This window comes from Thermobia domestica, chromosome 13, assembly GCF_964235325.1.
Source record: "Thermobia domestica chromosome 13, izTheDome1.hap1.1, whole genome shotgun sequence".
NCBI lineage: Eukaryota > Metazoa > Arthropoda > Insecta > Zygentoma > Lepismatidae > Thermobia > Thermobia domestica.
The window spans coordinates 70995306-71019110 of record NC_137466.1 but is presented as its reverse complement, the minus strand read 5'-3'; the positions used below and the strand labels follow the sequence as shown (position 1 = coordinate 71019110).

At 35.6% G+C, this 23805-nt stretch overlaps 1 protein-coding gene across 2 annotated transcripts in view; it reads right to left on the bottom strand.

Annotated features, from left to right (window-relative positions):
- Positions 1-23805, bottom strand: part of or (AP-3 complex subunit sigma-2 or) — a 55106-nt gene that overhangs the window by 26409 nt on the left and 4892 nt on the right. For both annotated transcript variants that reach the window (XM_081735883.1, XM_081735882.1), the window contains exons 2-4: positions 17559-17650; positions 7228-7411; positions 5074-5181 (exon numbers count right to left, since the gene is read on the bottom strand). In XM_081735883.1, coding sequence (XP_081592009.1) covers positions 5074-5181; positions 7228-7411; positions 17559-17650 — 384 coding nt within the window. The remainder of the gene's footprint in view (positions 1-5073; positions 5182-7227; positions 7412-17558; positions 17651-23805) is intronic.

Sequence of the window (23805 nt, the reverse complement as noted above, 5' to 3'; positions counted from 1 at the left end):
CTACTTTTTCAATAGTTGGCCAGTTAGCTCTAACACCAACTACACCCAGATGATGAGGATGTCTTCTTAAACTATCTCAAACGGAATTTTTACATTTCTCAAGTATTATACAATAATTTCCAGTATTTAAAGTATCGATACAAATTTTCAGTACTTCAAATATCAGTAGACACCCTGATACAGCCACTGGAGAGCTCTCAAAGAAAAAGCTTGGAGGAAACCACTCAGGAAAAAAACTCACAATGAATGCACGAGTTCAATAATCCTTATTATAAAGCAAAATCATATCAGTCTGTCTGTAACGTTAATATGCACACTTAAAACCATTCAAAAGCTGCGGGTTGCATAAACATCTAAGAAAGAAAGTTTTAGATATCCTTAATCCTTATTATAAACGCAAGACACTTTACTCCCTCTGTCAGGTTTGTGGGGAAACAACTGGTAATAATAATAATAATAATAATAATAATAATAATAATAAAAATAAAAAACCGCTATTACTCCAAGACTAAAAGAAAGAAAAGACAAAAGGGATGAACAAATTTGGAGAGTTCTAGAGTCACGATCACAGACAAAACAGAAGTACAGGCGTTCCTCATTTCTTCTGTGGGATAATTTTTAAGATACTGACATGAAAAGTTAAGTCTTAGGCAGGTTCCAGTTCTCGTAAACAAGGCATGGAGGTTGGTTGATCTCCGATAGGCGATCTTGGAACGTCCTGGAAAGACTTCTACTTTCGATGAAGTAAATATTGGAAAAGCAAGTTTAATTATTTTCTACAACGAATGGAGGTTAATATTGCATGAACAGACTTGTAATGTACGAGATTTTAAATGTGGACGTTTTGTTCTGCTTTGGATTTTCTGCACGTCCGATTGTTTGCGGAAAAGTCTGGCAAAATATCCACAGCTGATAGGAGCTACCGAAGATACGTAACTTGACATGTGGCAAGCATAAGTAATTCTGAGTATTAAACGAAGAAGAAGGAAAAAAAAGTGAACGTGATCTCAAATCTCAATAGCTTCGGAAATAGTGCTGTTTAAAACTAGCGAACAAAACGCAATTATAAGAAACAGGAAGAAATGATATTAAGACAATGACTTTTCAATTTATTTACGGTTTGAATAATGGATTAAAAAAAAAAAAATTACAATAATACATCGAAACTCATATAACAAATTTTTACACAAACGACCCACACTAAGACGATTATTTCATATAATACGCTGTCAACTGAGTGTCCTCATATGGCTATGACACATTTTCAGGGAGTAACAGTAGATGCTAGTCTGTAGATGTGTGTGTTGGGATACTGCCCAAAAATACTCCACCGAACAATTCAGAACATGGAATATATAATGAATTACGGTCCATTCGAATTTCTATCACTTAAAGCATTAAACTGAAACCTTAAATAGTGGACCATTAATAGCCCGGAAGAATCATAACTTGACTACTTTTTCTAGTGTTTCTTTTCTCTCTCTCTCTTCTTCACGCCCCGACAATGAATCGTATTGTAAATAGGAAGCTGTGTTCTTATTTAATGATTAATGGATATCAGTGACACGAATGAATCTCTCTCTTTCCTTCTATTTTTTCTACATTAGTGCCTTTAAGTTGTCCCTGTTCAAGATTATCTCTATATATACACATTCTCAGCGTTATTTTCATGTGGTTACTTTTATCTTCATTTTCGCATGTTCAACGTGGAATTCCTTTGTTCAATCTATGAATACAAATCAAAGATATTTTAGTATATGCCAGCAATCATACGCTGTTTTTGTACGTAACACTCAATATTTATTACTTCAAACTGTCAATAAATATTCAGTTATTCAGGATTCATTAATACCTCTCAGTATTTGTTAATGATCTGGTTTCTTGACACTAGAAGATAAAAACCTTACATCGGATATATATTACAAGAACAAATCAAAAACTAACGCAACTACATTTTCCTCCCTTTCTTTGCTGGGTGCAAGTAGTAAAACAAAAGGCAATTAACTTTAAACTTCATGCTAATATTGGTTCAGTTGGATTGTTTATAGTACTGGAGTTAAAAAAAAAAAAAAAAAAAAAAAAAAAAAAAAAAAAAAAAAAAAAGTCAAATAGGTTAAGAAGCTGACAGCCGAAAAATACAAATGAATATCATCCGTGAACCATTGGCGCATTACACATAAAAAGAGAACATGATTTCTCAGAAATCACAATGGCGGGCAATAAATCATGGGCTTTCCTCTTCACTTCTGACACAAAGCAGTTCACAACAGTCAAAACAATAAAAATCTCCAAGAAATTCAGTTCCACTCTGCTCAAAGTTTTATCGACAATGTCCTGGAACTTGCGAGACATTCTTCTAGTATGTCTGTAACCCTTATGCTAAAATATCAACAAAAGTTACGTCGTATCCTTCGTGAAAAACGCCAAAACAGACATGTTTTACAAGAAACACTTGCTCCCATGCTGCTCAATACGTCCATGCTAAATTGCTCACTTCGCTGACAGTGTTCAAGCACACACAATACAACCTCTGAACCTAGCTATTTCAGACTCTTGTCTCTCTGATCCCTGAAACGATTCGATTCGGCTTGAAGTTGTCTGTCGTCCGAGAGTGATTATACGTACATACAACGAACTTTTAAGAACAACGTATACATCTCGACTACCTCGGTTCTCGAGACATACTGAAAAATTGGCAAAACACGTAGTTTATTTGTGTATACGTTTTAGTTTGGTTGTCTGTAAATCTTTTCGGAGGAGGAAAGAAGTGACTTTCTTTTCGACCTTCTCTCGCAAGTGGAAAGTGTGAACGTGCTCATGTCACTACCTGAGTAATGTAGCCAATATTATTCAATAGTATCCCTAATCCTAATTCCTGACCTCTTTTTAGTTTAGCTCCTAAATTTCTGGTTTTAAATATTCTTACATTGAAGGGGAAAGAAATTGGTCACCCTACTCCTGCTCTACTGTTTCCAGCTAGCTCTATTACATTAGCGGACTAGAATCGGCTTTCAAGTAGAATATTCACATAGATACATATAAGTGGAACTTCCCCCAATTGACATCTCCACAATACGGATATATATAAATATATTGTCTCGGCAAATGAGATTTTACGGGAGAGAATCCTTCCTTCCACTGATACGAACAGTCTTCTTTACCCCTGAACCTTTTCATAACGAAGAGGAACTATTCTCCGTATATACTTGTTTAACACACAAAGAAGTACTTTCTGCAATTTGGAAATAAAAATCTGTGATGGAGGTCAGTAGACAGAAAATTCCTTTCCTACATGTCTTCGTCATAAATTAATGAACCCAGGAAAGTTGCCCACTAAACTTGAACTTGCAACCTGAAAGTTGTACTTTTTTCCTGTCCTGTTTATCAGTATGTTGTATATTCTTGTGTTACTTTCCCTTTAAGTACGAGTACGTACTCTTAAGCGGAATGACATGTATTTGAGAAGAAAATTTCCCTAGTGATATTTTCGTTTCTTTACAGAGGTAGATATCACCCTTCTCCCGCCCACACTAATTCGGCTACTGACTACAGTATTTACATTTGTAACTTTGCATACAACTATCGCATGAGCTGTGAGTAATATAAATTTACCTGCCATCTATCATTTACGGACAAATAACTATGTCTCACTGGTGTCCATTATTCAAAGATTACATTGTATATGCGTAACTAGCCTTTCTTACAGAATGTCGAACCAGTATTGAAAAGTTGTCTGTCAACTCAGAATTTTTTGAATGTTGGATAAGTGTTTATCCAGCGCTTTTACAACAATGCCTGATTCTATCACTGTTTCTTCGGAAAAGCATTGTGAATACTGAAGAAAAAAAGAAGAAAAAGAAAAAAAAAAGAAAAATAATCAAGACAGGGTTTCAGATATAACGCTTTCGAGTTCCACATATTTTCTGAGAATAAGAAAAGAAATCATAAATAATAGTATTAAAACTTCTTTAAAAGTTAATTAAGAAACGTATTACAGTTAAACTTCACTGTAAAGTTCCAGAAGGTATCAACGTAAACAATAAGATTTGGTTTCAAATTTTAAACCGATATATAACACACCCCTTAACTATAGGAGAAAAGTACACCTCACAAGTTGTAACCAAATAAATGAAGTATATCTTTGATAATTTTCTTACAAGTGGTTTTAGTCATCTCCAGCAGCGAGTCTTGAGGAAAGTTACATTGAAAAAAAAAAAGAAAAAAAAAGAAAAGAAAAGAAAGAAAGAAAAAGAAAAAAGGTCGCTACAAGGTAAAGGAAGAAAGTCTAATATAGCTTCCGAAAGCTGTGTATACAAAACAATGAGTGCACTCAGTCAGACGCGGAACCAAGGGGAGAGCTACAGAACCTACTTTGACGCAGAGGTATACACTGGATAAAATGGGCTTCAACTCTACTTTCTTTACACTGCATAAAGTGGCAAACTATGGTTTAGCCCCTCCCTTGATTATATCCTAGATCCGCGCTTGCACTCAGTTTTCTTCTTTTAGCTTTAGCCATAAAATTTCATTCTTTACTGATATGACTTGCCTCAAGAATCTTCCACTGCACATATCTCTTAAAATTCTGCTTTTTTTTTATTGTTTGTTTCTTTGGGTATTGAAATCTAGAGTCCCTTTTCAACACCAATGCTATGGAAAGTCATGAACCTAGTTTCGGCAGAATTCGAACCACCATAGTGCATTGAAATTTCAATGCTCTCCCACCGGGAATCGAACCCGGGATCCTGTGCACCAAAGATGCATACAGTAGCCACTGGACCACCAAGGAGGGTTCTGTGCTTTATATTATTCTTACTTCTATCTTCGTCTACTCGTTGTCTTCTTTGTTACAGGCTTCCTAACTAGAACTTGATACAATGCACATGTTGAGTATCTTTCAGAAATCATTCGATTGTTCGCCTGATTTCGCATTAAATAAATCTAACGGCAACTTAGAAAAAAGAAATTAAAAGTAAAACGAAGGACGGGGAAAAATCATAAAATAGTGAACTATGTAAGAATCTTTCAGATTCTTAATAGTTTTCCTTGTCACTGATGTATTGGTTTGCTTACCTCTTGCTTTTCGAGTTTATTCTGATCTTCAATACGGGTAAGAATTTCAGTCATGTTTGTCTCCAACACCATGCCACCCATTACAAGCTCGTTTAAAATATAATGCACCTAGAAAAGCATCAATTAAAATGTTTGATAATATTACAATCCATGTACTGATTCAAACAGCATAATAAAAATATTGCTGATAAAACAAATAACAACCCTCAGAAACACTTATATTTTAATTAGTTTGCATTCTACATACTCTTTATGTTTATATTTTTAAAGAATGCTCATAAACTATCCAATGTTGCCGTCGAACATGGATTAACATATAATTATTGATATACGTTTGCAGGACTTTTCTAATACGATGCTTAATGGAAGGAAGTTATACTGAATAACAGTAATATATTTAAAAAGGTAAAAGCGTCTTACCTTACATCCTTATAAATTGAGCGGTTCGGCAGTAAAAGGTGAAAACCCATGAAGGGTTGAAATCGAGAAAAACGGAAACGAAATTTTGTGAAAATCTATACTGAAAACACCATGAAAATATTACACACAAATAAAAAGCTATGAATTGTCGGTATTTCCTTTTCAGAATCGACACTGCTACCGACATAATTCAGAGCACATTATTGTTTAAAAGCACTGTTTTTTAGAAGTATCAGCGTTCAAAATATTGGTTATCATGTTTTACGTGAATGGAAATACACTGTACAACATTACCTGAAATGAATATTTAAAGAGAATCATCGAGAGAGGGATCATGTTCATTGCTCTTGTCAGCTTCAAGTTGTTTATAGAATTCAGCATAGAAGGGAGACATCCATTGCAGACACGTCCTGAAATTTGCTTGCGTGGATTGGGCGTGGTAAACACCAAAACGCACAAAGTCGTTTCTGGAGAAATACCATGTATCCCACAAGTATCATCTGTACATAGTCGTGTATTAGCTTCTTCTTTCTTCATAACATTTGTTTCACCAATGCCACTCCTCTATGAACGACCCAGTACAACTTTCAGTTCGTACCCATATGGTGTGCACGTAAAAGCTGATAACTAACAGACACAAGCATTCAGTTCAGATTTATTGTTTACAATATTCATAATCACTTATCTGGCTCTCAACACTCTTCTCAGATGAGCTACTTTCATCGGGTATATTCGGAACAACGTCACTGCAGTCACTAAAGTTCATAATCGAAGAATAGGCTTCCATGTCTTCTAAAACATCACTGGATGCAGCATGCGACACAACACTTTCGGCCATCTTGATGTGGCTTATCAGGTTCTACTTGCAGAGTGATGTGGGTTGCATGAATTAGCCCATGCATTTCTGCCAACTTCCGTCAACCCAATGAACTTCTTATACCATTCGCCACCACCAGAATGTCATGCAGAACACGAATCTTCTGATTACTCAATTTCGACCGGAATGTGGGTTATCGCGTTTTACTCCCGAGCCACTCAATTATAGTACATAGGGTTTTAAGACTTCGTCAACCTCTTCGATGTGGCTCTTTCAGCTGTGGTTGCTAAACGCATGGAAAATCATGTAATTCGTATAAAATAAGTTTTAAAATTAAATGATATACAAATTCATTTCATGAACACAATTGCTGAAATATTCTTCTGAAAAAACAGTAATGAGCCAGAAAAGATTATTTCCACAAATGTCTGAACTTTTTCTTGACAGGAACATTTCAGAAACTTTGTTCATCGTGACTTGAAAGTGTGGAATGAACTTGTATAGGATTTAATTTTAAAAGACATTTAATCTGAGTTATATAATTTTCAAGAATGAAAAATTCCATCTACATGCCACACATTTAGCAGCACAGTTGAGTCACACCAAAGAAAAGGGCAACAGAAGCGCCTTGAAACTGTATGCACTATAATTTAATGTGCTTTTATCTTTTTAAATATGCACCCTATAGCATTAAATAGTAAACAATTAAAAGAACAGTTTTAACGATGTTAAAAGAACAGTTGGCAGATAAACGTACATTTACTTTTTAAATAAAAAAAAAAAAAAAAAAAAAAAGTTACACTGTGAAACAAAATCTATACATATTTACTTTGTGTATGTTGAAACTTGAAAATGTTTCTTACACGTTCTACTTTTAGAAATAAGTACATGTTAAGAAAGTAATTAATTCTTCCTACCTTATCTACATGAAAAATTAGATCCAATTCACAAACATTCTCGAAGCATTTGTCTAATGTTTCAACAAAGACTTGAATCAGGTCCAAAATTCCCAGTTCAGATTCCGATGAATCAACACAGAACACAAAATACAGGGTGGCATAGTGTCGATATATTAGCTTGTAGTCCGAACCTCCAATTAAACTGGAAGAAAAGTAAACAGATGATACAATGCAAACGATCTGTTAAAACGGAAGAGAGTGACTTACGTGAAAACCAATATTTATCGTACTTGTTTGTTTGAAACATTCAAACTTGGTCGGTCTAGATCAAAACGGTCGATTAAATAATAAACATAAAATGAAAAACTTTTTTAAGTTGGACCCTTTCAGACCTTAAACACTGTACCAACGATGGAAGTGTCCAAGATAGAAGGTAACAGTCAGACTTAAAACTATTTATATTGGGTTGATCCGATTGAAACGTTTGATGACGTGTATTGCTTTTAAAGGCCAATAAAATAAAATAAAATAAATAAAAAAAAAAAAAAAAAAAAAAAACAACCTGGTTATCTCTTGGTTTAGATACACATTTTGACGTCACTCAACCAAAGATTGGATTCCATGACAAAAGTCTGGAGTCTTCGATATGAAGAAGTTCTCAACCGCATGTTGCAGCACTGTCATCAAGGAAGCTCTTCCTTGCCACGAACTGACAGGTTGCCGGTGTGAGAGATGTTATGAGAATATGCTGGGTGAGGGAAAATTCATACTATATATAACCCATGGGAAGTCCGCATTTTCTTTTGAACGATATATGTATATGCATTTTTCTGTTATATGAGGAAACTATGTCTGTTGGCCATTGCTAGCCATTTGCGGTACATTTATTCAATTTAGCAATGTGACTATCCGTTGTGGTGTTTTCACCTCGGCAGATTTAAAAACAAGATGGATCTCCCCACCACAGACCACCATACCAGCAGTAATACCTACAGATACAAAGGTAGTTTCAGAAACCAATCTTGGACGTTAATAATAATAATAATTCAACCATTGTGATGCCCGTTTTTTGTTTGTCGCAGCAGATAGAATTTCCATTTTTAAGTGATAACCGAAGCAGGAAATTTTCACGATTATTCCGTACACTTAAGGGAACTGCAATTTCCAGACAGCGATTTTTTGTTGGTTCATGAGTTCCAGTTTTTTACTTTATCGACTGCGCGGAGCCGCTGAACAACAGTGGCATACTGTATGCCTAACTCGTCTTTAATAGCATCATCTTTCCATGTATTGTTGGTTTGTTTCCTTTGACTAATTGTACAGGATGTCCCACTTTGAACTCGTAGAAAAATCACAATTGTGTTCTCCATGCTGCTCTTTCACATGACCCGATTCAACAACAGTGCCTAATGACCGACTGGGCACGCTGGTCTGTTTTCTGAAATACATACGGATTTAGGAACGTCGTACGCATGACCTAGTTCCATTTATTGGTTACGACAAAGAAGATGGCTTCCCATCATATGTAAAATAGGACATTTAAATTGCATGAACCCAATATATGGTTATGTAAAAACAACTTAATAATAAAGAATGTTCATTCAAATGTATTTTACTAATTTACTTAATTTTAAAGGATTAGCTTTAAGTCAATAGAACTGTTCCGTTGAAAAACATAGTGCATCTGACAGAATCCTTGAAATTTGCATAAAATTTATCTAATATAATGATGCAATACTGTGCTAAAAAGTTAGTAATCTCCTACAAATCTATTGCATACAATCCTTCAATCCTAGGTGTCAGTTGCTACGACTAATTCTGCTCGTTTTTCATAATTCAAACAATTTAAAGCTCTCGAACTGAGTTTTAACACAGTAAAACGTAACATCAGTTACAATATTGAACTTTTTTCTTTCTTCGAAAGATTTAAATTGCTCTAAAGAAAGAAAAAAAAATAACACACATGAAAGGCATTACATTATTTGAAGCTGTCCAAAAAATATTTTCCGACCATACGAGCTTTTTAAGAAATATAAACTATAAGCACACAATAAGGCACATGACACTCAGAAATGAAAACAGTATTATGATTTAGCAGATTCGATAATAGTTTTCCTTTTTCCCTGAAATCTACTTCCCATGACTGATGGTTTTCCTTCTTTTTAAAATTAATTTCGAATGCCCCAAGATTGATAATAAAAAGTGTAATAAAAAAGAAATGATTTCCTAAAATACAAAATTGATATTTACTTACGGGTTAATTAAAATTATGCATCCAATTACGAGGGTCACTACGAAAGTTTTGAGATGTGAAATAACTTACATACTTAAAATCAATTTAACACTTACATTTTCTCAAAGTATTCATCATTACATTGTACACACCTTTGCATCCTCGAAAACCAATTTTGGAAGTAATGTTGCCAGTCTTTTTCATCAAGTGTTGAAAGTTCATTCTCGTAAGCCACTACAGCTTCTTCAGGGCTGCAAAATCTCTTCCCACGCATGCGATCTTTGATCCTGGAGAACAGAAAAAATCACACGGGGCCAGGTCAGGGCTATACGGCGGATGAGTCGTAAGTTTGACCTCCGTAGATTCTAAAAACTGAATTGTGATGCTGGCCGTGTGTGCGGACGCGTTGTCATGATGAAGCAGGATCCCACGCAATCCAGTTCTTGGACGCCGTTCCCGAAGCATCTGGAACACTTTTGTTAGACAAACAGTGGTGTACCATTGAGCAGTAACAGTCCTTTGCTCTTCAAGTGGAACAGTTGCAACATGGCCAGATTTGAAGAAAGTTGCGACCATCTTCTTCTCTACACTTTGCGGTCACTTCACTTTCGTGGGTGGATTTTCGTCTGGAAAGATCCAAACTGTAGACTGGCGTTTATTTTCAGGGTTAAATTGATAGATCCAAGTCTCATCACCAGTAACAATGTCAGAGACGCGTCGAGAATTGCCTGCATGAAATCTTGCAAGCATTTCTTCACACCATTCCACACGCATGCGCTTCTGCTGTTCAGTCAAAGTGTGAGGCACCCAACGAGATGAAACCTTCCTGAGCCGAAGATGATCATGAAGAATTTTTGTTACTGCTGGCGATCCAATGTTCACTGTAGACTCAATGTCCTTGAAAGTTGTTCGAGGAGTTTCTCGAATCATTTGTTCCACAGTGGCAATGTTTTCATCTGACACAGCTGTTGCCAGACGTCCAGCTCTCTCTTCATCTTTAAGCGATGTCCGGCCTTTTCTGAATTCACCAAACCACCGAAAAATTGAAGCACGGGAAGAAGCAAGGTCCCCAAATGCCCCCTGCAAACGGTCAAGGCTTTGTGTCTCGTTCAAACCACTTTTGAAATCGTAAAGGATCATTGCCCGAAAATGTTCCGTTTCGAGCTCCATTCTAGACAGTCGAATACTGCTCACATCAACAAACAAGTGAAGGCGATGCGGCCACGCCGATAAGCGAGGTGAGTTGAAACTTGCTTTGCTTCTTCGCTCTGGATACCACTACCGAATTCAAATACTGGATACGCAATTACTGGAATTCAAATACTGTGCCACAACAATGCCTATCTCAAAACTTTCGTAGTGACCCTCGTACTATAATAATTATTCCGTGATAATGCTAAATGTTTTTTACACCAATCTTGATTCTTTCCAAATACAATAAACCGGGGGGAAAACCGAGTGTCCTGAGTTTTATCCGAGGAACAATGCTCGTTCGACCAGTGCTATTAAGAGATTGATACTGCAAGGAATATATATTCATGAAACATATGTTATCTCATGCTTAAAGATACATATGCAAAAATCTACATAGGTAAAAGAGTATCGTATTGTATCTACTTCTTTCCATCTGTAAGCGTCCAAAGAAACTAAGTACGTTGTTGTAGTCTGTGACTACGGAAGGAACTTATATGCCTTCCAAACTTCACTGTACTACATGGTATTAATTCTCGAACCACGAAGAGTTTTCTATAGGAAAAGATATACTAAAAAGTATCAGGATAGGTAACAGAATTTACCCCCCTGACGAAATAGCATGATACAGAACGCCGTTTAAAAAAATAATAAACCACCATTTCATACTCCAGTGGCATCAAGATATAAATTTCTGAATTTAATACACTGTAGTTTTGAATGCATTATCGTTAAACAAATAATAATAATAATAATAAAATAATAATAAAAGCAAATTATGCCTGATTATGCTCTTCTAACGATATAAGGACATATTGCAAAATTTTGTTCTCTGCCATTCATGGAACGGATAACACCGCTTGATATTCAAATTATTTTTCCTAAAGCTCTGTAGAAACAGAAGTAACTCTACTTCTGCTTACGTCTTTGGTACTACAGAATGTCATTCTTTCACGATAAATGAGATGATTCCATTTTTAGCAATAATCTTTCACGGTGTTGCTTTTTATGTATATCTTCGATTCCTTTGTTACTTTTGCTGCTATATTAGCGTTCTCAGGGGTATACGCTGGACTAGTTCATTTCTACGAAATAGTAAAAGGGAGTTATTTGCATCTATGTTACTTTACGTAATTTGACAGCTGACAGTTGTAACTTCATTCTTTACAAGATTTGCAATTTTACATGTTAAAGATATAAGATCAAACTGTGTTATCGCCATATTTTACTGTTATACTTCCGTAAAATGAACTCGCGTCATGCTTGTGAAAAGTGACAATGCTCTATACGGCGTCAGACCAACGATAGTTCACTAAATTTCGTGCTGATAATTTTGAACTCAACGACGCTACTCGGTCAGGAAGTCCTAAAGTTGCTGATGACAAAATAAAGCCACTCATCGAGTCAAACCCACGTTATACGACTTCCACAAGAAGCTGGGATACGAAAGCAAACTAGAAGTTCGGGTTATTCATGAATTCAAAAGTTCACTTGACGGCGCGTGTAAATATCTGCGACGTGCTCGTTAAATGTAAGAAAAACGATCATGTTTTGAAGCGAGTGGTAATTAGTGACGAAAAATGCAATGTTAACAACAATGTGATGTGTATTTATCTCTGATGCGTGGGATTCCTGATTCGATCCTAGCTCTCGCCAAGTGGCTTTGTGGAGAATATCACGTGTGTGGGGTTTCTTGGTGATCTCCCGTTTCCTCTCACTTTTTTCATTCCACCATTTCGCTCATAAAAATCATCAGCACCTGCGTTAGCTTTGAAGCATAATCGTGGAACGTTAAAAAAATAAAGTAGAAATGGTCTTGAGCCCAACGTAATGATTCGCCTCAAACATCAAAAGTAGATTCATCAGAAGAAGGTCATACTCTGTGTGGTAGAATTTTACAGGTCTATCTTTCAAACTTCTACCAAATAACCAATATGCATCGGTAGGGAACTACAATTTGCGTCAGATTTCCATTTGTTTCGTTCTCTTCAACACCTCTTATGTGGTATAACGTTTAAATCGAATGAATCAGCACCATCTTTAGTTCTTCTGAAATTTCTATTTATACGTTCCACGATTATGTATCGAGTTTAAGGGATACAGTGACAACGATAAAAAAATTAGATAATGGAATGAAGAAAGTGTGAGGAAGCGGAATAGCTCAGAGAAAATTAAAGCACATAGTGATTATTTGCCATAAAAATACGTTAAAATGCTTTCGTTGTTTTGCACAGCCTAACAAATCTAGTTACATATCACAGTACGTGTAAAACAATAAAAGCACTTTCTACTCCAAGCTCTACTCTAACAGTATAAATCTATTTTTCAATGTGTATTTAACAGCAATATTACGTTTGAGAAATCCTGATATAAGAATTAAGAACAAGCGCTGTTTTCATCTTTGATTAAAGAACATACGTGTGGACAGTAGTTTGATTACTTGCCAATGATACAACAACTCCACCTCATAGCATGAATGTGTATTTTTTTTAAAGTAACATTTGAATAACTCTCCTCTCACGAGCTCCCTCGTGGCTAAGTGGTTAGTGTACGCGTCTTTGGCGTGGGAGACCCGGGTTCGATTCCCGGCGGGAGCTCATGTGGTTCGGATTCCACGTTAATCAGTAGGAACACGTCTCATATAGCCTCACTGCTGAAAGGGACGCTAAACTGAAAATCAATCAATCAACTCTCCTCTCAGCTTGTTTAGAAGTACTCTGTATTGATACGAGTTTAAAGACTGAAATATTTGCAGGAAGTATTTTCTAAATCTTACCTTATACACGTGATCTTACACACCATTTCTCAAAATCCTGTTATTCTAAATAAATACTAAAAAGTGCAGAATGACATATATGAAAGACCATTTACTAAAGTCCGTGCTCGTGGGTTTTCTCGGGGTTCTCCCGTTTCCTCCCACTTTCATCATTCCACCATTTCACTCATTTCTCATTATCACCGTCTCCTTTAGCCTAACCGGCATAATCGTGGGACGTTAAACTTAAAGATTTCATTTACTAAAGTCTTGAACATTATCACCTGTTTTGAACCTTAGCTGATAGCTGCTTTAAAACTGGTTCAATATATAATACACAAAGAGTGCGAAGTTGTATGACTGGATTGGGACTCGAACTTGGGATTTTCGGCGTCCGTGCCGATGCTTTAACCACTACGCTACCCAGTCCACTCCCTGAACAGCCATACACTCTCTCACTCTTAAAGTCAGTGTTCTTTCACTCAGACCACGCGGTTTGCTGAAGAAAAAAAAAGTTTACAAATATCAAACTAAGTAGTTTTAAAACTATAAATTTGAATTTTCTCAATGCTCACTGAGGGACTGGGGAGGAACAAGTTCAGATGAATTACAATCAAAGTATTGTAATGTTACAGAAGCTAAGCTAAGCAATTGCAAGGCTTGCTGGAAAAAAATCTGCAAACTACTAACAATGGCGCTACTGTTTCACTATTTTATAATTCGGAAGTTTCTATACTTAAAATATATTTGACCGTTTGTTTAAGCTTATTCGTTATTTTTCACATCAGTTTGAAGAAGTAGTTTTGTGTGAGAAATAGAAATTTCTCGTGAACATTTTCGGGCAATGATTTCAAATCTAGTGTAACACCGATACAGTGCATCCAGCGACTTGACTTGGTCTTTGGGGTAGAAGCACTATCCAACAGGACTGCTTACAATTTGTTTTCCGAATTCCAGCACGGCCACATATTTTCATCACTGTCACAAGTGACGAAACTTGGATCTATTCATACGAACCCGAAACCACTTTTTGGGTGTTCGAAAGTGAGCTAAAACAACAAGTTGTTCGTTCGATGAATACTGCGAAGCAAATGAAGCAGTGTTGCTTCGGTTATACCAGACATTTTGCAACCATAGCATTAAGAGATCGAAGGATTGTAAATGCTGAGTGATAGACAACAATTTGTTTGGGAGAGGACATCAATGAATTGCACAAAACAATCCAAATCGTCGCAATATTCTTTAGCACCATAATGCCAGTTCCCACTTAGAGATGCAAAAAAGCCGACTTTTTGAAGGAAAAAAAAAGAAGAAAAAGAAAATGGGAATTTTGGCTTTTTTTTTTCATTTTCATGATTTTTCTATCTAAATAGCTTTCTTATAGTATACTCTATAGTTAAATAAGATTTCATGACCGAAATGACATATTTCGCTCTGGAATTCACCATCAAGATGGATGGAGCACATGTTTTATGAATTAAAGTAGCCAAATTACGTAGAATTCAAGGGAAATTTTAGAGGCTATTTAACATCATTTTGAGTTATCGACATCTTTTCTTCTCTACATCATTTCATTTTTAGTCACCCGTGTTTCATTTCTTAGAGCATAGACTCTAGCTTCTAGCACACAAGTTAAACGTATGTTTTTCAATATATCCGTGAAAGCGTACTTCCACATTTCTGTAATGGTTTACTGTAGCTGTGTAATGGTTTAGCAATAATCTTTCGGATACAACCCTGAATATCATTTTATACAAAAAATCAGTAGCGAATTTTGAAAAACATTTTGGGAGGGGTTTCTCTGATTAATGTTTGGTATTTCTAAAAATACCTAATTTTTATTTGGGAGGAGAGTTTATGAGTAAAGGCATAACTAATATTTCGATTGTTTTAGAAATTCCGCAATTTGGGAAAGCAGGCTTCAGTCAGAAAGACACCTCCCCACCATAACCCCCTTCGAAAATCATCACTGCTGGTAATTAATAATAACCACGATTTAAAAAGAATAAGAAAGTCGGCCAAGACTCACAGTACATGCACTATTTCTACAGTCACAGATGGAAGTAAGAAAAACTTTTGTCAGATTGCTCGAATGCGGGATTGAATTCCGGGCTACCGATAGAAGCGCAAAAGCTAACCACTCACTCATGTTTGTTGTGCTTGACTTGACTTCAATTTATTCCGTAATTTTTTTTCTTAATAATAATATTAATAATAAAAAAAGGAGTTCCGTAATGATATGTTGAACTTCGCTTGTTAAAACTTCAGAAACTTTGAGGACCGGGTAATTCAAGAATATTAAAATTAAATTTCAAGAATATACAGAACCACCCAAAATGATGAGCTTGATGTGCAGTTTTTAAGCATATCATAGAAACGTAAGTATTTCTCTTATGCTTTGTTTTATTGTGTTTCCAAAGGAGGGTGTAGAATATTTTCAAGTAAGAATACCACATACAATTTTGCTAGTTATATATATATTAAAGTACGGTACTTATTTTTGTATATATGAGGTTAAAAAATTCCTATATACATATATAGGTTAATCCTTTGGGATTCATATTGTGAATATTTTCAAAATTCATTGTTTATTTTCCAGGTCTTTGTATTGTAGAGAAGAGAAACAAACTCTGCTTTATAAATTTAAAGAAGAATTTTGAAAAAGGCCCAACATTCCTCAAGTAAAAAAGCGAAGCAGAAATAACAGAGTTTCTTCAAAAAATACGTTTTTTTTTCGAGTCCTTGCATCTCTACACTCAGCACACCGAACTACTACTTTTTTGTTAAGTAAAAATGTCGAATGAATGACTCGTTTGACTTCGTTTTGTTTCCACACATGAAAAATAAAATGCGTATTGAGCGATTTGTGTCGCCTAACGCAACTATTGATGCATTCAGAACAGCGGTTTCAGAGTGGAAAAAATGATTTCAAAATTAATTTGAGTGTATGCAAAAGTATATGTCTTAAAAGTAACACTTTGAGAAACATTAAAGCAATTTCCAGAATTTCAACATTATTTTTTATATTAATCGCAGAAACTTTTCCAGTACTTCTCATGTAAGTTTTATGTTGATTCCATTCGATGTGACACTTTTTCGAAATGAAATTCTTTGAAAAAATGTAAAATTTTCAAATTCTTTGTAACTTTATTTCTACTTACTCGAAATATTATTTGCTCGCACAGGGTGTTCATAATATGTCGTGCAACCTGAACTTTGAAGCACTGACGCTTTTAAACTGTAAGGGTAAATGAAAATAAGATGTCTATACTTAGTGTTAATGTATCGTTGTTGATTCAGAACGATATATTCTTATCTAATCCATCTATTTGCATTCCTATTTGTCCCCCAAAAAGCTAGTACTGCCTTTAATTTCTGAATTTTCACGTTTTCTTATATATATATATATATACACACACACACACACACACACACACACACACAAACACACACGCACGCACGCACGCACACACACACACACACACACAAAAGTTCACTTTCGTCTACGTATTTGTAGCATTTGTGAAGACCAACGTTGAACCTCCCCCCACATCTTACATCTCAAAAATATCTATGAAGACAGGCCTTCGCTGGATGCTCCAAAGTTAGGGTTGCATGACTGTATAGCACCCTGTACTATTCACTCTCCGCCTGTCCAACTTGCGTTATTAGTATTGTAGAAGCCTCGAAATATCGATTTTCTTTGATGTTTTTGATATTATAGTGTCATGGTTTGTAACACTCAATAGTAAGTGTTATATGATAAGATTTTTTAACATAGATTTGAAATATGTAATAATCTTACGTAGTGTCATTTGAATATATATAGAACTTTATGTTGGGCTGGTAACACTGTTAACTTGGCGGCATTGTAGGATATGTCAAGGAATGTCCCCTTGTCGATGTTTACATCGTACGAAATTTCTATGTTATTTATCTATTAGTTTAAAAGTTACAAGGGCGTATCAAGATAAATATCTCCCCTGTATATACTTGGCTCCCACTTGATGCCAGCTAAAAAAGTGTACGTCATGAGCAACCGCAGTTTAACGTTATCAAAAATCGTTTACAGTTTTCAAAGTCCCAAATAATTTCGCAATAAATATGGTTAAATTTGAAATTGAACATAATGTATAATAAATAAAATTAAACAATTGTATTAAAACTTACCTTCCACCTTCTAAGAAATTGCAAACATTGTCATCCCTTTTTGAGACAAGCTGGAATGTCTCTTTAATGATTTGCTGTTGCATGTCTTCATTCTGAAAATATATAGTATTGGTTTGAATACAATCATATAGCTTAAGTCTAGAGTAAAAACTATTAGGATAAAGCTGAACTTTATCCTAACGATAGATTACTATCACAGGACCATTTTTCACAAGTCCCCAAAAATTTCCCTGGAACTTTCCGATCAGTCCCCCATCAAAGGATCAAAATACTAATATCTACATACCAACTATTACCTGGACAACCTATTATTAAATGAACTACAATACTGGTTGTCTTTATATTTACGTTAAACCCAATAGTTTTAACACAAGAGTCACTAAATTGCCCTATATTCTACTCAGGGACGGCGCCAGAAAAGCTTGATGGGGTGGGCGGAAAGAGGCGGACCTAATTGTTGGGTGGGCGGGAAATGAAAATTAGAACTGGGCAATGTAGACATTTTTTGACAATAATTAAGTTTTTATACTCTTTAGTTAGCTAAGGCTCAGACCGAAATAGGGGAGAAACAAGGATGCGGAAAACAGCTGTCTTGGCCTTATAGAAGGTACAATTCCGGTATTCGCCTGGTGGGACTGAAGAAATGCAGAACTTAGGATGGACTGCGGGAGTTCGTGGCTATATGCTCGACCTACCGAATTCCGCATAGCAGACACACTACCTCTACTTATATTTTTTTTTAACAATAATAGCGGTGTGTACTGTGTAGTCGATGAAGTTCAAGACAGCTTTACCTCCTCTCCCTCCAAGAATGCACATGAATGCACAGAAATAAAAGAAGGTTCAAACAACACAGACTAACAGATAATACTCTACCTTTCCTTAATAACATAAAATATACAATAAGTAGGTAAAGTAAAACAAGGATAAAATAGGCTACTGCAAACACTTTTACATTTGAAGGATATATTACAAGAAAGCAAGAGACAAAAAATATAAATCATTTATATTTTCTGTCATATATTTTTAATTTGTGCACATTAGATTTTTTGACGTGATCTCTATATGCAACAGCAAAGACCTATGTTACTTAAAGAATAGGGAAATTCAACAGCATGATTGTTTGATCATACCTTACACAGAAATCTTTGAAACTAAAACTCAAATTAGAAAAAAAAAAAAAAAACTATAAATTGGATAAAGACGTAAATAGCCATTAACAAAACTTCATCGTGATCCACAGAAAGAACAATGTGTTTTAAACTATAAGAGGGCTGATTACGTGGTACGAACAAGCTTATAATGAACTTTTATATCTGCACTTTAATGAAGTGCAATGCGTCTATTTTTATGTCCAGCATCGAATGCGTTTACCATATCCTATATAGCAAGTTTTCTTTCTAGTTAGCATTACAAGTTTTCTTTCTACTGAAAGGAAACAAAGATCGTTTAGGCGCCCGTTTACCATTCGGTTCCTTAGATATGTTTTAACCTGTCTAAGACACGAGAAAGAACGCTCATATGGTGAACTAGATACAGATATGGTGACAGCAATTACGGTTAATTTTTGAATTTCATGAAAAGAAATTTTGAAGCGATCCATCACTTCAGTAAACTGAGAAATAGAGGTAATCTTGCATTGCTTTTCCTCCTCATAACGTTTCAAAATTTTCGGGAGAAGTTTCATTTCCACCGCTACACTATTGACATTACATCCATAATGACGTGCAAGTGGTTCTATTTTTTCACATGAGAGGAAGTGTTCACTTTTAGGGTGAAGACTGCTTATCTCACATAGAATACCTGTATTTTCTGTAAAACGCCTATTCACTTCTGCAAGTATTCTGTCAGGCACAGGAAGAAATATCCTAAGTCTGTATTCTTCCTGGGATTAGATATCTTCTTCCGCAACCGATATTTTTTCAGTCATAATTAAGGCCCGGATTTTTATGTTTTTACATATTTTTTCCTTTGTATGTACGCTGGTGAAAACATGAAATGTTCGCAAATTACGAAGTAATGAACCATATAAACCAAAATCACGTTACATATTTTTACACATTTGGAAGTATGTTACATATTTTCTGTCTACTGTACATATTTTTTACATAAATTCAGTTTCCTTGCTCCTTTTTGCTAATTTTCTTTAAATAATACGCAAATGAAAATAGGCCTATATATGGAACAATAACTCAAAAAGTACTTTATTTAATTATCTGTATTTATTTTCTCCCACTTTGTTCAACCGATTTACATTGCGGGAAAGCTGGGTTAAAACAAATAGTACTCTACAATATGCAAAGAAACATCGTCAGTTATCGCTTCCAATCCTGGAAAATGTATATATAAAGAAAGAAAATAATGTAAGGATTTTTGTGCTTATCGCCTTTGCAGGCAGACGCCACTCGGATGTGTGCCGACAAAACAAAATTAAAACGCACACAGTTGGCTAGCTTTCTCACCTTTTTTTGTATGTGCAACCTCTACGGGTGGGGGTGGAAGTGACAGGGAAGTGATTGGAGCGGCTAGGCTTTATTACTTGTTTCTTAAATCGAATAAAAAATCGCTTTTGTATGACTCGATGGCTACTCCGCCACTTTTTACTTCAAACAAAGGGGGAAAGGATTCAGTTTCGCGACCGGTTTGTTAGTGTGCACGCTTAAGACCGAGTCAGTTTCTTGCTTTCAATGATGGCTTCCTCTTGAGCGTCAAAATTGAAATCGTGGATAGCTATGGATGACGCTTATACCACGGACAGTAGAATGTTTTTTTGTCAAGTATGCGATAAGAAAGTGGGCTGTTCAATGAAGTCGCAATTGGATCAGCACATGAAAACAGCTATTCACATGAAAAACAAGGTGTTACAGCGTGCCTCAAAGCAAAAACTTTAAACCCAAAGAAAACCAGCATCTGAAAACAGCAGTGAATTTTACAAAGACCTTGCCAATGCGTTCATAGCAGCAGACATACCGTGGTACAAATTGCAAGTCCCATAGTTCGCGTCCTTTTTGGAAAAATATTGCAAGAGACACATTCCTGACGAATCTACTATCCGCAAGAATTATTTGGATGTGTGCTATGAAGATACTATCAAACACACTCGAGCAGAAATTGTGATTCGCATATATGGTTTGCGGTGGATGAAATTACAGACGTATTAGGACGTTTCGTTGCCAATCTGGTGGTAGGAAAGCTTGACCCTGATTCTCCATCACGATCATTTCTGATCTGTTCAAAAGTTTTGGACAAAACAAACCATTCCACAGTTGCACGTTTCGTAAATTATGGACTGAGGGTGTTGTGGCCAGAAAGTGTTCCTGCAGAAAAAGTGCTTCTGATGTGTTCTGATGCTGCGGCGTACATGTTAAGAGCTGCCGATGCGCTTAAAGTGTTCTACCCAAACCTCATTCATATGTGCTGTTTGGTCCATGGATTACATCGTGTAGCAGAGGAAGTGCGGATCAACTTCCCTGAAGTCAATGAGCTTGTCTTCTACTAAGAAAGTTTTTGTGAAAGCCCCTGGTCGTGTGCAGTACTACAACAATATGCTACCAAATGTGTCGCTATCATAGAAGCCTGTACTGACACGGTGGGGCACCTGGGTACAGGCTGTTAACTTCTACAATGAAAATTTTGATGCTGTATAGTCAGTTGTCACCACATTTCTTGCAGAGTCCAGTACAGCAGTGCGTGATTCTCAAAGTGTGTTCAAAAATCCTGTTGTTTAATGTTCACTAGCGTACATTGCAAGTAATTTCCGGTGGATTGCAATCGTTATCGAGAAACTAGAAACTTCAGGACTTACTTTGAAAGAAGCGATGACAGCAATGGATGATGTGGAGAAGAAACTCAACATTGTGCAGGGAGAAACAGGTGCAAAAATTGCCCGGAAGTTCCAGTCAGTTTTGAAGAGGAATCCAGGATACCTAACATTGAGGACTGCATGTAGGATATTGGATGGAGAAGAGACGGAAGCCCCTGAGGAAATCAGCCCTGGAAAATGTCATTTGTTGAAGTTCGAGCCTTTCACTTCCTGCGACGTGGAGAGGCCTTTCTTAGCCTATAAAAGGATATTGACCAACGACTTTCTTTAACTCCTGAACACCTAGAAAAGTACGTAGTGGTTCATTGTGCATCAGCAAAGTGAGAGTTTTTTTTTTTTTTTTCTAAGATTTTTTTCATCATATACAATAATGTGGCTTTCATTTTTCTGTAGGACAATTTCATTTGTTACTAGTGAAAGCTTGAAGTATCTGTGGCAAGTTAGTGAATTTTTCGAATACCATCATATAAAATACTTAGTGCTTCATGGTGCGCTCCGAAAGTAAGCGCTCGTTATTTTAAATAATACAATTTTTTTTCTATTTCGATATTGAATAATGTGATTTTCATTTCCCTACTAGACAATTTCATTCTTTTTATTTTTATTATTATATTATTATTATTATTATTTATTTGAACGTATTTGTGTCAAGTTAGTGACACAAAGTGTTTGAATACGCAGTTCATAATATAAAATATTCAGTGGTTTATTTTTCGTCTGGAAAGTAAGAGCTTTTTGTTTTGAAGATTTTTTCTATTTTGATATACAATGTGTTTTTAATAATGTGTTTACAAAGTCTGTTTGTTCCTTGTTAAAGCTTGAACGTATCTATCGAAAGTTAGTGAAGTTTTCAAACGCGCAGTTATAAATTTGAAAGTTCCAAAGGTAAGCGTTCTTTCTCTTAAATATTTTTTTTCTCTCTTTTGATATTCAATAGTGATTGTCATTTCCCCACGAGACAATTTTATTTGTTCTTAGTGAAAATTTAAACGTATCAGTGACAAAGTTTTTCCATTGCGTAAAATTATTTACTGGTTCATTGTTCGTCCCAAAAGTAAGTGCTTTTTTTTTTTTTTTTTTTTTTTTTTTTTTTTTTTTTTTTTTTTAACGTTTATATGTTTAATAATGTGATTGTTTACTTTCTTGACACACATTTTCATTTGTTTCTCCTGAAAATTTGTATGCATCTGTAGGAAGTTATTTACACTTGTTAAACTTTTATTACATAAATGTGTTACAGTATATTTATTAGCTAAGAAAATAGCACAGATACAAAATAAACACGAAAAAATATTTTTACATATTTTCATATTTTTAACATATTTCTTACATATTTCATTGATTTTTGTTACATATTTATGTACATATTTCGGTACTTTGTACTACATAAAAATCCGGGCCTTAGTCATAATATACTGACGTAAATGACGGGACAGTGATCGTGTTCTAAACATTGGATAGACACGTTAGAGATATAGGTCTACCATTATTTTCAGCAATACTCAAAGATTCATTCCCAGTGGCGTATTTAGGATTTTGTTTCGGGGAGGGCTATGCACAACACATGAATAAGTACTTATATTTTTCTTTTTTGTGTCGACAAATTTTAATAAAGTTGTGCATATAACAAATTTATTCCGGGGGGAAGTTTAGCCCGATAGCTACCTCCCTAAATACACCACTGCGTCATTCCAAATTTTTCCGAACTCCTCGACTGTGTTTCGAATATCAGTAAAATAATCCACTACACCCTTCGTAACTAAAACAGCATCAGCCAGTGTGCTCTCCTTGTTTTCTAGATAATCTGACAATCTTTTCAACTTTCCAAGAAAAAGTGTGAACAATTATAGTTGGAACACATAAACTTACTGAAAATTCACTTCGAAATCGAATACTTCACATTGCGAATTCCGGTTGTCACATGTATTTGTATTTTTTGTCTTTTTTTCTGAAGAAGAAGGATTGTCACTAACGTCAACGGATTGAAAATCGCGCTTCTTTGAACACAAGGGAAACACTGAGCCTGAGAAGAAATCGCTAAGTTTTCTTCGACATATTAGCTGAACAAGCACCGACTGCCGAGACTTCTGAACGCAACAGGGATTAACTCAACAATGCTATATAATAAGGGTTTTTACAATCTGTTTAATGCTACACGGGTAAGACATGGAGTACATTGCTGTAAACAATTGCAAGTTGCAACCCTTTTTTAAGAAGCTATCGCGCCTACACAAAGCACTACTTTCTCCCCCCTCTCTCTTTCTGAAAAGAGATAATAGACAATACTGCCCAGTCCTGTCTATTATTTAGTCGGATTTTTAAAAAGCACTGCCTTCTTTTCCAGCCCAGCACATACAAACACCGGCGTTCCAATAGCACGATTGTGTATATTAAACTTTAATTCATTAATCAACACTTTTGGCA